The sequence below is a fragment of the Schistocerca gregaria genome, chromosome 4 (assembly GCF_023897955.1).
Source record: "Schistocerca gregaria isolate iqSchGreg1 chromosome 4, iqSchGreg1.2, whole genome shotgun sequence".
Lineage (NCBI taxonomy): Eukaryota > Metazoa > Arthropoda > Insecta > Orthoptera > Acrididae > Schistocerca > Schistocerca gregaria.
Window position 1 is genome coordinate 563,255,763 of NC_064923.1, and position 14,405 is coordinate 563,270,167.

Genomic DNA, 14,405 nt, shown 5'->3' on the forward strand with positions numbered 1-14,405 from the left:
TCTCTATCTCTTCTATCAACCCTATCTGGTACGGATTCCACACTGTTGAGCAGTATTCAAGCAGTGGGCGAACAAGCGTACTGTAACCTACTTCCTTTGTTTTCGCATTGCATTTCCTTAGAATTCTTCCAATGAATCTCAGTCTGGCATCTGCTTTACCGACGATCAACTTTATATGATCATTCCATTTTAAATCACTCCTAATGCCTACTCACAGATAATTTATGGAATTAACTGCTTCCAGTTGCTGACCTGCTATTTTGTAGCTAAATGATAAGGGATCTATCTTTCTATGTATTCGCAGCACATTACACTTGTCTACATTGAGATTCAACTGCCATTCCGTGCACCATGCGTCAATTCGCTGCAGATCCTCCTGCATTTCAGTACAATTTTTCATTGTTGCAACCTCTCGATACACCACAGCATCATCTGCAAAAAGCCTCAGTGAACTTCCGATGTCATCCACTAGGTCATTTATGTATATTGTGAATAGCAACACTCCCCTGCGGCACACCTGACATCACTCTTACTTCGGAAGACTTCTCTCCATTGAGAAAGACATGCTGCGTTCTGTTACCTAGGAACTCTTCAATCCAATCACACAATTGGTTTGATAGTCCGTATGCTCTTACTTTGTTCATTAAACGACTGTGGGGAACTGTGTCAAACGCCTTGCAGAAGTCAAGAAACGCGGCATCTACCTGTGAACCCGTGTCTATGGCCCTCTGAGTCTCGTGGGCGAATCGTGAAGTGTGTCGTGATGGTTAACTGCAACGGCCACTGAGGCACCGAGTTCGGGAAATTCCAGCGCTGGACGGGCAAAGCCTCCAAAAGCGATGACTAGCCATAGGCGTGGCGTAGCTTGTAATCGTGTGGCGCTCGGTGAGCACAGGTGCGATGTAGACCTCGCGATGGCAGCGCCGCTCCAGGCGATGCGCGTGCTGTTGAATGCGAGGTTGGTGCCCCTGGTGGCGCCCGACAGAGGTCGGCATGTCAACTGGTGTGTTGAGATTTGTCTGCAGTAAAGTTTCCGTAACACGCGGTGTACTAGCGACGCTCGGCTCTCGACTGCCTCTGGTGAAGGAGCGCCTGCGGCAAGAGGGCAGGCTACCCGCTGGTTGCGAGCGTTGTGCCAGAAGCAGAAGTGACCGGCATACGTCCAGATACATGGCAATGTAGCTAAAAAGATTCCGAAATGCAGTTTTCGTTTTCCTGAGTTGTGTTTTGTGTAAATGCAACAACAGAGGATCGACGTTTGTTGCAGGGACTGGCAGTTGACCATCAACGAAGGTGTTCGATGAAAAGATTGACGATAAAGTACTGGGGACAGTAATAACCGTATATGAACTCCAAGAGGGGAAAAAAAAGTTACCACGAAGGAATTACTTGAATGGGATGGAAATCGGTAGATGTGATGTACATGTACAGAAAAACAAAGGATTACAGTTTCAGAAACAGTGGATGATTTGTTCAAGAGAAAGAGCTTCATAAATTGAACAGATCAGTAAAGAGATGGTCCACCTCTGGCCCTTATGCAAGCATTTATTCGGCTCAGCATTGATTGATATAGCTGATGGATGTTCTCCTGAGGGATATCGTGAAAATTCTGTCTAACTAGCTCGATATATCATCACAATCCCGAGATTGTTGGAGCACCCTGCCGATAATACCCCAATTATTCCCGTTTGAGGAGAGATCTGGCGAACTTGCTGGTCAGGTGGGGTTTGGAAAGCATGAAAACAAGGAGTAGAAACTCTCACAGTTTGCGGGTGGGCATTATTTTGTTCAAATTTAAGCCGAGAATGGCTTGCCATTAAGGGCAACAAAACGGGGTTTAGAAAATCGACGACATTTCGCTATACTGTAAGTGTGACGCGAATAACAACCAAAGGGGTCCTGCTCTGAAAAGAAATGGCGACACACACCATTATTCCTCGTTCTCGGGACGTATGGCAGGCGACAATCATGTAGGTATCCCGCCACTATCCGCGATGTCTCTAGATACGTCTTCGGTCTGGAATATCAATAACTGGAGAGGAATTGTCTTCAGTGATCATTCACGCTTTGAAATGAGACCAAATGACCAGTGAAGATGTGTCTGGAGATGCTCTAAGGTGCCATTTCTTTTCGTAGTAAGATCCCTTTGGTGCCTCGGGTGTGGATGTGTGTGATGTCCTTACCTTAGTTGGGTTTAAGTAGTTCTAAGTCTAGGGGACTGATGACCTCCGATGTTAAGTCCCATAGTGCTTACAGCCATCTGAACCATTTTTCTAGTGTTTGTGCTTGCCAAATCCTACCTTGGCGAGCAAGGTCGCCGGATCTCTCCCCAGTTGAGAATGTTTGGATTATTATGGGCAGGACCCTCCAACCAGCTCGGGATTTGAACGATCTAACGTGCCAATTACACAGAATTTGGCACATCCAACAACCCTATCAATAAATGGGAAGCCGAATAACTGCTCGCACAAGGGCCAGAGGAGGACCAATGCGTTATTGACTTGCTCAATTTGTGAAGCTCGTCCTCTTGAATAAGTAATCCATTTTTTTTTATTTTAATAATTAGTTTGTTTGTACGTGTACATTACATCTACCGATTCCCGTCCCATTCGATAATCCCTTAGTGGTGTTTTTTTTTTCCTTTTTTCCTTATAGTTTTCCTACAAATATGTGTCCGGAGTGCTCTAGAGGGGATCTGAGACATAAAACTAATTGTGGAAAAAGCAGATGCACAGTTGAAATTTACCGGAAGTATCCAAAGAAAATTACATTCGTCTGCAAAAGAGAGAGCTTGAATACTGCTCATCAGTCAGGTTGTTGTTGTTGTTGTTGTTGTTGTTGTTTTCAGTCCAGACACTGGTTTGAAGCAGCTCTCCATACTACTCTATCCTGTGCAAGCTCCATCTCCCAGTACCTACTGCAACCTACATCTGAATCTGTTTAGTGTATTCATCTCTTGGTCTCCCTCTACGGTTTTTACCCTCCACGCTGCCGTCCAATACTAAATTGGTGTCCCTTGCTGCCTCAGAATATGTCCTATCAACCGATCCCTTCTTCTAGTCACGTTGTGCCACAAATTTCTATTCACCCCAATTCTATTCAATATCTCTTCATTAGTTATGTGATCTACCCATCTAATCTCCAGCATTCTTCTGTAGCACCACATTTCAAAAGCTATTCTCTTACTGTCTAAACTATTTATCGTCCACGTTTCACTTCCATACATGGCTACACTCCATACAAATACTTTCAGAAATGTCTTCCTGACACTTAAATCTATACTCGATGTTAACAAATTTCTCTTCTTCAGAAACGCTTTCCTTGCCATTGCCAGTCTACATGTTATATCCTCTCTACTTCGACCATCATCAGTTATTTTGCTCCCCAAATAGCAAAACTCATTTACTACTTTCAGTGTCTCATTTCCTAATCTAATTCCCTCAGCATCATCCGACTTAATTCGACTACATTACATTATCCTCGTTTTGCTTTTGTTGATGTTTATCTTAAACCCTCCTTTCAAGACACTGTCCATTCCGTTAAGCTGCTCTTCCACGTCCTTTGCTGTCTCTGACAGAATTACAATGCCATCGGCGAGCCTCAAAGTTTTTATTTCTTCTCCATGGTTTTTAATTCCTACTCCGAATTTTTATTTTGTTTCCTTCACTGCTTGCTCAATATACAGATTGAATAACATCGGGGATAGGCTACATCCCTGTCTCACTCGCTTCCCAACCACTCGTCCAAAAGGTAAGATTAAGAAGAAGAAATAGATAAGATCCAAAAAGAACGGCGCATTTCCTCATGCTATTGTTTAGTCCGCAGCTCGTGGTCTCGCGGTAGCGTTCTCGCTTCCCGAGCACGGGGTCCCGGGTTCGATTCCCGGCGGGGTCAGGGATTTTTCACGTGCCTCGTGATGACTGGGTGTTTGTGTCGTCTTCATCATCATCATCAATCATCCCCATTACGGTCGGAGGAAGGCAATGGCAAACCACCTCCACTAGGACCTTGCCTAGTATGGCGGCGCGGGTCTCCCGCGTCGCTCCCCTACGCTCGGTAAACGGAGTATGGGACTCATCATCATCATCATCATTGTTTAGTCGGTGACAGTTCGTTACGGAGACACCCAACGACTTGAAAACCAGAGCTCATATTGATATTTACCGGCAGTCGTTCTTCCAATGCACCAGCAACAAAGGAAAAGAAGGGCAATGATGATGTAACCCCTGCACATCGAGAGTTATCATGTGGAATGCAGACGTGGATGCAGATGAAAATAATTCTCACATACTGTACAGTGGACATAAAAGGAAGGAAGCAAGATTAGGGTTTAACGTCCCGTGACGACGAGGTCTTGAGGGGCTGAGCACATGCTCGAAATGGGGATGGAAATCGGATACCACATTTCACAGGAACCATCCTGCAATTTCCTTGAGCAGTTCTCTAAAAACGAATGGGAATAACAGAAGAAGGATGAGAAGACTCTTGTGCATAATCGACGGGCACCACAAATTTGCCACGAAACAGCACAACAATACCACGCACAAAGAATTTAAGGATTTAGTTGACGATGAAAGATAACGATGGACATACGGTGTATATGGGATTCATTGTTCTGTACAACAAGAAGCACTTTTGTGTTAAATATGCAGGTATAGAAGATGTGATAGAATTGGTGGTGTGAATATCAAAATTTTCGAATCGCTCGCATTATTACATTGTCAGTTTCAATATGTTTTTACGGAAATGAACGAAGATTGTGGCGATGTCATATTACTGCAATGTGCGAGGGCTACTCGAAAAGTAAGGTCTGATCGGTCGCGAAATGGAAACCTATGTGAAAATCAAAAACTTTTTATTAGAAACAATTAGCTACACCTTCCAGCTACTTCTCTACGTAGTCGCCGTTCCGAATTCAACATCTTTCCAGTACCTTCGTCAGCCACTTGTGCTTTCCGCCAGTTCTCGGCACTGGTTGTGCCAAAATGTTGCGTTCATAGACAGTGTTTCACGTGAGCAGAGATGAAACTCAGCCAATTACGGGCTGTGTGGTGGGTGATTAAACACTTCCCATCGAAAACGCTGCAGGATCTTCTTCATTGCCCCTGCAGAGTGCGGTCGAGAATTGTCATGGAGAAGGAAACGCATGACAGTCATGTTATGTGGGGTGCATGAAATCAGGCGAAATCTCTCTACAGGCCCTCGTACTTGGCGGGAGACACTATTTTTAGGCATCTTTACTAGCTCACTGTGCGCTCAGAACAGAAGAGAGCGACAAGACGCAATCGATGGGCAAGCTAGAGACACAGCCCAACACATCTGTGCAATCTGTATCGGAGTTTCACTGACGTTACCATTTCGCGTCCGATCGTACCTTACTTTCCGAATAGCCCTCGTGCGCTAGTTAAGTCAAAGACATGCCTGCACCGAATTTTCGATTTAAGACATGCTATTGTTGAATTTCAGGAGAAAAAAGGAAAGTAAAACGAAAAGTAGATCAGGAATGGATTTTAAGTAGAGTTGACTACAAACTACGCTCAGTGAGAGGGCACATCAAAAATAGTTAAATAATACCGAAAATTTGTTTTTTTACCTATATTGTTGAGAAATATGGAACAAAGCCGTTTGCCGCATCGGCGCTTTCGCCTTTTAGCTTTCTTCCCGCTCAGACAGTGCGGCGCGGTAGAGCGGAAAGTGTGCACTCAGGTGCGACACATTGGCTTACGTGCACGGACGCCACACGCGAGTCGAATCGTTGGGCCCTCCCTGATATACACCTATTATTGACAAGCTATTAAGTATAAGCTTAATTGACAAGATTACGAATTAATTAAAGCAACTGACTTTATCAGTCTAATGTGCCATCAGTACGTGAAACATCTCCATCAGTGTAGACATTGCGCCATCTGTTACGAGATTTATTTATTTGAGATGAGGAAAAATAACGATTTTACAGATGATACAACATTGAGAACGCAACAACAAAAATAAACCTAAAATCTAGAACACTAGCAAGGAAAGTGAAAGTTAATAAAACATAATCTTTTAAAATTACTGTTTCTATGCATGATATATGAAGTGTAAAACGTAAGTATTATCTTATTTCTCTTTAACATTATATACTGTAACCCTCAACGTACGAGTGGCATATATGACCCCCATCGCCATATTTCGTAGATTTTTCAACCAGTTCCAATGCTTCTAAGTAGGTGCTCTTAATAGTGTATGACTGGAACGTTAACCTGATATTTACAAGCAAAAAGTGCTGATTATGATTGTACAGAATTTCTGATGGTGGCAGGCGAGCAAAGTTTTCCCCACACACTGTTCACAGATTGCGAGACTCACCTGGAAGATCTGCTTCAGTGAGAACAGGGCGCGCCGCAGTTCACGTCCCTCCGAGTTGAGGAGTTTTTCTGTAATGAAGGCGAAACAGGAAGTGATTATTCGACACTTCAATTTTTCACTAGCTCTACTGGAATGAAACATTGTTGTATTCTGCGTTTCTGTATTCTCAAAGCGGGCCAACAGAAAATAATAGCAACAATTAACATTTATTCTCCTGTTTCATTGTATGGAATAAGTATGGTAGACATCAGTTCAATCCGTAATGCAGCCAGTAAACAGGCAGCTGGCTCTATGGCTTATGGAATCACTCATAAAATGCAACGGTGGCTAGCAAACTCACATTAGCTTAAGAACGGCATCTGGCTTATATTATTTAACCTTTTTGCTACATACGCATTTCACTTATGACACAAAAGTAGTTGATGGTACTGTTGAGAACGAGCAATAAATAGAACCCTTCCAGAGTTCGAAAGTTGCGACAAATAAAATCCTTCCAGAGCTCGAAAGTTGCGTTACACAATTTACATAAAACCCCACCTACTTCAGAGCAAACATAACTCTGATTTACAAAACGAAATTGACACACGCTAAATGTACAATACGGGCTGCCTGTGTAGTTATTATAAATTTCGCATGGCTGAAGTACACTCAGAATATTCTCAACTGTCTTTTCCGAAGTCTCTGCTAGACAATTCAGCAAGAACATAACAATATATTTCCCTTCCTTCGTCCATCATAGGCAGGTTGAGAAATCCGTAAACCATGTGAATTCATTGTATACAACATTCGTACAGCAGCTTTCAAATATTGTATTCATTTATTTACAATCTTTTGTTTTCATCGAGAAATTTGCTTGGATGTAGGACAAGTAAAAAAAAAAAAAATTACAAACATTGTTACATAGACTGCTACAGCGTAAAGTGACATATAATGAAGCGAATATATCAGATACAATATACGAAACTGTTAAATCGTAACAATATAGAAAAATATTTTTGCTCCCATTACAATCATAATATTAGTAAAAATGAATGTAATATGAGCAAATAAAACAGATTAACGTACAATTAAGAGAAAGTGTAAGATTTGCAAAATAAAGTATACTCGGAATATTTACTGACAGTTAAGAGATTCTTAATAATTACCACTAGATTACGTCCGTACTAAAAATTAGTGAAACACAATTAAAAATATACTCGCATCAGACTGTTCATGGTTAACACACGCATACCAGAAAAAAAATTCCTGAGTACTAAGCTATTGCAGGTGGAAAATAATTGCAGAGTTATCAACAACTTAGAAAAAATATTGTTCTGTACTCATACTTCCGAAATATACACAGATTTTGTTGTTAGGGCTGTTTGAATTCTTAAGATTCACTGCCAGCATGTTTAATTTAAGGATGGAGAGAATCTAACACTTTTGTCAGGTATATAGGTTTCTTAGTTTATAACGCAGGTCAAGCTTTCTTCTTGCTTTATGATTGCGATATGATTTGTACAGAAAGAGATTCTTGCAGTTCCGCACAAATAAACAGTAATAAGATGAAAGCCTGCATGCGTATGTGTGAATTTGAAGGGCTGCTGGTTGCAGCGGAAGACGAGATGGAACTACTGAAACTGAAACTACGTGAGCAGCTGCACCACCAGGCAAAAAGTTTTAACACTTCTTTCACTTTAGGTAAATGGAATACAGCAGATGATATAGATTTGGGTGAGTTCTCAGTCGGTCGCGTTCGTATCGAAACTTTCAAAACATTTGCTGAACATTTCAGCAAACGCTGAAACTGCTACTTTCGCCCCTGCAACGGTGGCTCGACCCGCCCAGTCGCGGTGTGTTGCGTGTTGCGTACGTGTGGGGGGTCGGGACAGCGTGCAACAGCGCATCGCGCACACTGGTCGCCAATTCACGAATTTAAGTCAACAGAGCAACTTCAGCACAGAATTTTAGTTTCTATTCGGTCCATATGGAGATTCAGCAGTTAAGCATGATATGTTTACAGTTCCAAGGTGAGGAAATGTTCTTCAATCCTGTAACAATTATCTGTAACTTCAAAGCCAATAACGAAAAAGATATCTATTTTGTAAGTTGGTTTCTCACTTATGCTAGACCTAGTTTTGTATTAACTCCACCCACTGGCTGTGTCATGGTTCAGCTTTTTTTCTTTCACAGTTTATTCTAGGGTGGCATAGTACATTGTGATGGGCACGGTACAGCACAGTTTATAGTCTGTTGCATACTATAGTTACTTTTCTTTAAAACATTAATGTACACATTGTACAAAACTAAAGGTTTCACCGCCTCTCCCTAACTGTTGTCCGACAGAAATAACTGACACACAATGCACGGAGGGCAGCATGGTATTAGTGAAACATACGCGGCTCTGTAACATGCACGTCACAAAGTTGGAGCGGCAATCGAGGTTCTGGATAACCATCACCACGAGGGCGATTTAGAGCCCTGCCCTGTAAAGCACGGCAGGCTCCACCGTTGCGACAGAATGCCGTGCTTTACGGAGTAGAAAGTTGCTTGCGTCAAGATAAAACAGTCCTTTTTGCCAAATGTTTGAGCGCGAAAAGAAACAAGACTCCCTAGAAATTACACAATAAATTTTTGTCCCCATTTTTAAACACAAACGAAGGGTGGCAAATGGACATATGGGATCTCAAATTACCGTAACCAATATGAAGTCTAGTTTTAAAAAAAATGTTTAACTGCTTGAAAGTAATTAGCGTAATTAAGAAAAAATTTTGTAACAATTTTCATAGACAGAGGAAGAGTGGGAAACGGGATATCAAAGTAACCAGCATAATGTCTAGCTTCGGGAAAAAATTAATCCGAGCAATTCAGAAAAACGTATTAATGGTTTGAGGGAAAATTACATATGGATTTTTATCTGAATTTTCAAAGTCAAACTAAGAGTAGTAAAACGACAAAATGAGGTGTCAAATTAGCCTGCCTGAGATCAAGATTGGCAAAACTAGGCTTTGATCGCTAGAAAATAAGCAGGGCAATTAAGAAAAAAATATTTCGTAATATGAGGAAAAACTGAAATATTTCACGAACAGAAGAAAATTGATTTAAAACAGTCTCCAACGCAATAAAATATTTATCGACAATGGTGCACGGTTTTGGCGAAGGTGTGACCATCTTCAGAGAGTAACACCATGATGGCAGGCGGTGGAACAGCTAAAAGGGGTCCGCAGCTCGTGGTCGTGCGGTAGCGTTCTCGCTTCCCTCGGCCGGATTCGATTCCCGGCGGGCTCAGGGATTTTCTCTGCCTCGTGATGACTGGGTGTTGTGTGAGGTCCTTAGGTTAGTTAGGTTTAAGTAGTTCTAAGCTCTAGGGGACTGATGACCATAGATGTTAAGTCCCATAGTGCTCAGAGGCATTCGAACCATCTGAAGCTAACAGGGATCCACGAACGTCAACTAGTCTGAAGATGGTCATATTTTGACAGAAGTCGCCAGTTACCACTGTCAATAAATATTTTATTGCCTTCAAGTATGTTTTAATTGAATTTTAAAATATTTCATCGAGACCGCTGATATTCTTCACGAGAAATGTTCTCCAAATTATTGAAACTTCTCTGTTTCCTCTTGATCTATATACTCTTGACAATAAGAAGATATCAATTGATATTTAAATATACGTCATGCGTTTGAATAAAACTTGAAAATAAAAAATGAAGGATAACGCTCTAATATTTTGTGAAACAGTTTGTCTAAATGTAAGAAATAGAGTAGAGAAGCATTTGACGCGCATTTGAATAACGCTTGAAATCATGTACTGCATATGAAGTGCCGATTGAGAATTTAAAGTTCAATGTTTAAAGTTCTTTTAAGTTGTTCGAGGGTTATGGCCTACTTGACAGAATTAATTGTACATCCCAGATCCAAAAATTCACCGGTTTGCCGCGCGCGTTTCGTCAGCGAACAGGGTTTGCCATTCGCCTTCGTTACAGCGAAAAATCCATCGTCTAACAGTGCTGATTTCCACTGTTGCATCGCCTTACATATTTTTCACTCTTTCTTGAATGCGAATGGGCGTTTCATCTTCTGCATTCAAGATTTCCATCACAGAACGCTATCTAGTACGAATATCGATGTCAGCCATTTTGCAAGCGACTGCAGTACTGGCATGTTTTCGCAGAAAGTTACTAATGCAGTAGAATGGAGCAGTAGCTTTGAGAAATTGCGTCAATTTCATATTTTTCCCTAACAAACTTTATTTAAGGAGACAAAAATGGGATGCATTATATTTTCACTGATCCTCGTATCTACTTGTGTTGGTATTAATGTTACAGCTTTTTTTTTTTCGCGGTAGAGGACAATGTGTGCAGATAAAAAACAGAACTGTCAGAAAATACTGTTGTGCTTATACTAGTACCTATCTGCAGGAAACAATTTCATCTTATGAGTTGTGAGGTTTCATTGTCTACTGACAGTGAAGCCGCGTAGAGACGAACGAAGAGAAGCAGCTATCTGGGTAACAAAAAGAGACCTGAGAAGCAATGGCCGCAGCATGAGGTACACACTCGGCCGCGCATCAGCCATGACGGCACGTATGTATCGTTCACTGAGACCGATGGATCAGTCAGTTTGTATTCAATTTTGCACCCTGTGATGTGTACCCTGTAGCCGTTACCAGACTTCTAAGCTTGAAATAAATTTTGTCTACTGCTACCATCATTTAACCGTGTTATAATCTTCCTCTCTTCTTTGTCAGTCTCGAAAAAATCGCGTAGGTACGCTACGTCCACAGTGCAGTACAGCCCAGCTGCCCCACGCCTGTCGGCGTCCCCACACCACGGCGATGCCCTTTGCTGTAAATCTGTAAACTGACATTCCTGGTCTCCTGATGAGGGTGAGCAGCTTGTGATTGAAACCTCAGCGTCCAGGGCCCTTCGAACCCGCCTCCCTTCCTCCAGCTGTCACTAGTAGTGAGTTCAGCCAATCACCGCTGACTTAGCCAATTGACCACTGACTTGCCACTGACCGACCAATCACCGATGTATCTGTAAAATGACTGTCTTCTTTGCACGTTCTCACTGGTTCAGCTCCATCTACAGCTAAAGACACTTGACGCGTCCATGACCTCGTTTGGCAAACTACAGACAAAAAAGAAACTTCCTGGCAGATTAAAACTGTGTGCCCGACCGAGACACGAACTCGGGACCTTTGCCTTTCGCAGGCAAGTGCTCTACCATCTGAGCTACCGAAGCACGACTCACGCCCGTTACTCACAGCTTTACTTCTACCAGTATCTCGTCTCCTACCTTCCAAACTTTACAGAAGCTCTCCTGCGAACCATGCAGAACTAGCACTCCTGAAAGAAAGGATATAGCGGAGACATGGCTTAGCCACAGCCTGGGGGATGTTTCCAGAATGAGATTTTCACTCTGCAGCGGAGTGTGCGCTGATATGAAACTCCCTGGCAGATTAAAACTGTGTGCCCGACCGAAACTCGAACTCGGGACCTTTGCCTTTCGCAGGCAAGTGCTCTATCATCTGAGCTACCGAAGCACGACTTCTGTAAAGCTTCTCTAAAGTTTGGAAGGTAGGAGACGGATACTGGCAGAAGTAAAGCTGTGAGTACCGGGCGTGAGTCGTGCTTCGGTAGCTCAGATGGTAGAGCACTTGCCCGCGAAAGGCAAAGGTCCCGAGTTCGAGTCTCGGTCGGGTACACAGTTTTAATCTGCTAGGAAGTTTCATATTAGCGCACACTCCACTGCACAGTGATAATCTCATTCTGGATACAGACAAAAAAGTTTTCGGTCCGTACCGAGAAGTACTTTGAACAACGTGTGCGTTGGAAGTGTTTCACACTAGAGTTCCTCATTATGCTCGGATTTGGGAACGTCCCCCATTCCTTTCCGCTTTCTGATGAATGGAGTAACCCAGCTACTGTGCAGTTCGGAATGTCTTAAGGAAATGCAAATTGTGCTTGCGCCCATCTCAGCAACTACGGCGGTGTGCTCTGCCGACGTTAAACCAAGCAAAATTACTTTCTCTAGGTGGTAATCCGGATCGAATTCAATAACCCACGCATACCGGACTGGGAAAGACAAGTCGATACTTTTCTACCTCAAAACGTAGCACGTTCACTACACTACACAGCACAGCTGTACGGTCACTGCAGTACGTACTACGACTGTACGCTCACCTCAATACACAGTAAAATCAAGTACAAAGTACGGCAGTTATCCGCAGCACAACCCTGAGGCAGCACTCATTCGGAAGTAGGCAGGATCCGTGATGCGTCTCTGTATATATTGTCCATGATTATCCATTCTCGGTACGGAATTTGTGCCACTGTGGATGCTGCACTGCCTAAGTCGTTAATTGTCTTATCGTCCATCGAAGATCGCCAATGTTGCGTAACTTTGTATCTCAAGTGTCGATGGCGGCCGGTGTTGTACACCATCCGAACTCAGAAGTACTGACCATGTCTTTTTGTATCGTTAGCGATCTTAACAATCTAAGTCCTCTAGGATCGCTAATGCCGCAACCAGTATGTTGTCAATGTGTTCCTAGCTGTGCGCACCTTCCCGATTTCGTCAATTTTATTCAGTACGTTCCGTCTGCACAGGTACGTCAGAACTGCTATGAATTCTGTCATAGCTTTTTCTGTTCTTTGTCCGTGGCTGTACATCGCGCACGTTTCCTGTCAACTGCTCTGTCATTCAGAGGATCGAGGCACAATGTTGTCATTCGTCCTTATCGATCGTCGGTTAAGGGTTTGATTTTTCCTGTCGGGAGTGCCGACCTGCACAAGCTGGCTCAAGCTGTTCAGTCGTACCTTCCACTGTAGTTATTCTTCTCTCCTGGTAACTATTTGTAAGTGATCCAGCGGCTTTGATTCTTTTTGGAACTCACTACACCCCTTTCAAGATTGTGGATGACGTTTGACACCTGTGCATTTTGCCAGAGCATCCCCTGAAGTTCAGTACATGTTGCCACATTTCACACAACGTCTTGGCAACCAGCAATAGTTTGTTATCTGAGTCCAACGCTGGCGACATTAGTAATTTGCGGGTTCATTGCGACAAACGTAGTGCTCCACTCGTATCTTCGTGCGTAGTAGATATCTAACGTCGTGTATGGTATCGAATTTTGTGTCTTTGGCACTACAGTCATTTTCCTTCCTGCTCTTCAGCTCCTCGCACAGCTTGACATGGTTGAGGTGGTGAAAAATCATTATAGGTGGGTTTTTAGTTTCAGTTAGTTTAAGTGATTCTTGATTGTCAGCTGTCTGCACCAGTGCCTCGTCTCTAGTTGCTCGTATCTGTTGCTGGTTTCAGTTTTTTGTCGTCTTCCACGACTTTCATTGTTCGTATGTTGATGGTTTTCTTCTTTGTGTCTCCTCGATGTCATTTTCCCGGTATTTTCACTGCTTCTTCTCTTGAGCTGTTCGCAGTGTCGTGATTTTCAGTCGCTGGTGGTTGTTCCTCATCCTCTTCTTTTGAAGACAAAGTTGTATTGTTCTCCAGTAAACTCTAACGTATCCTTCTGTGGCCCCCCTCTCCATGCTGTTATCATATCCGATGCCTCATCATGGGAGCTCCTTTGCCGTCCGTGAACTACCAAAGGTATGTTTCGTTTTACCCAGCCGCTACGTGCATTGTGAACGCTGCCAGTGCTCCTGCCTGACTCAGACTCGCATACTTTTCTTTATGGAGGAAGATAGGTTGTTCCAGAGTGTGACTCTTTGCAGCCATATGTAGATCTGCTTCAATTATTGCATGGGTACGGAAGGAGGGGGGATAATATACATCTCCCCAAATGCGGATGTGTTTGGGCGGGGGGATTGTTGGGGCCATTTCCGGTATTCACGATATAGCCACCGGAAATCTCCGAAAATACTTGCCAGAACAGCTGGTACTACCAACTTGATATAGTAGCCTTCCCACTCGTTCATCAGCTTCCATTTCTTCCTCTCGTCGACTGTCATCAGAGCGCTTTCTTCTCTGACAACCTCTACTGTCAGCTCTCTACAACGGTTGACCATCTTTGGACTTTCCTCACCCCAGGTGTCGTGGGCGGCCTTGTTTGGG

The 14,405-nt window shown here is 43.1% G+C and overlaps 1 protein-coding gene across 10 annotated transcripts in view; it reads right to left on the bottom strand.

The window, feature by feature from the left end:
* LOC126267989 (uncharacterized) overlaps positions 1–14,405 on the bottom strand; it is a 905,571-nt gene that overhangs the window by 140,088 nt on the left and 751,078 nt on the right. For all 10 annotated transcript variants that reach the window (XR_007549061.1, XR_007549060.1, XM_049973342.1 and 7 more), the window contains exon 17: positions 6,349–6,416. Coding sequence is in view for 8 of the 10 variants with exons in the window: in XM_049973342.1 (XP_049829299.1) it covers positions 6,349–6,416 (68 nt within the window). In the remaining 2 variants the exon portion in view is untranslated. The remainder of the gene's footprint in view (positions 1–6,348; positions 6,417–14,405) is intronic.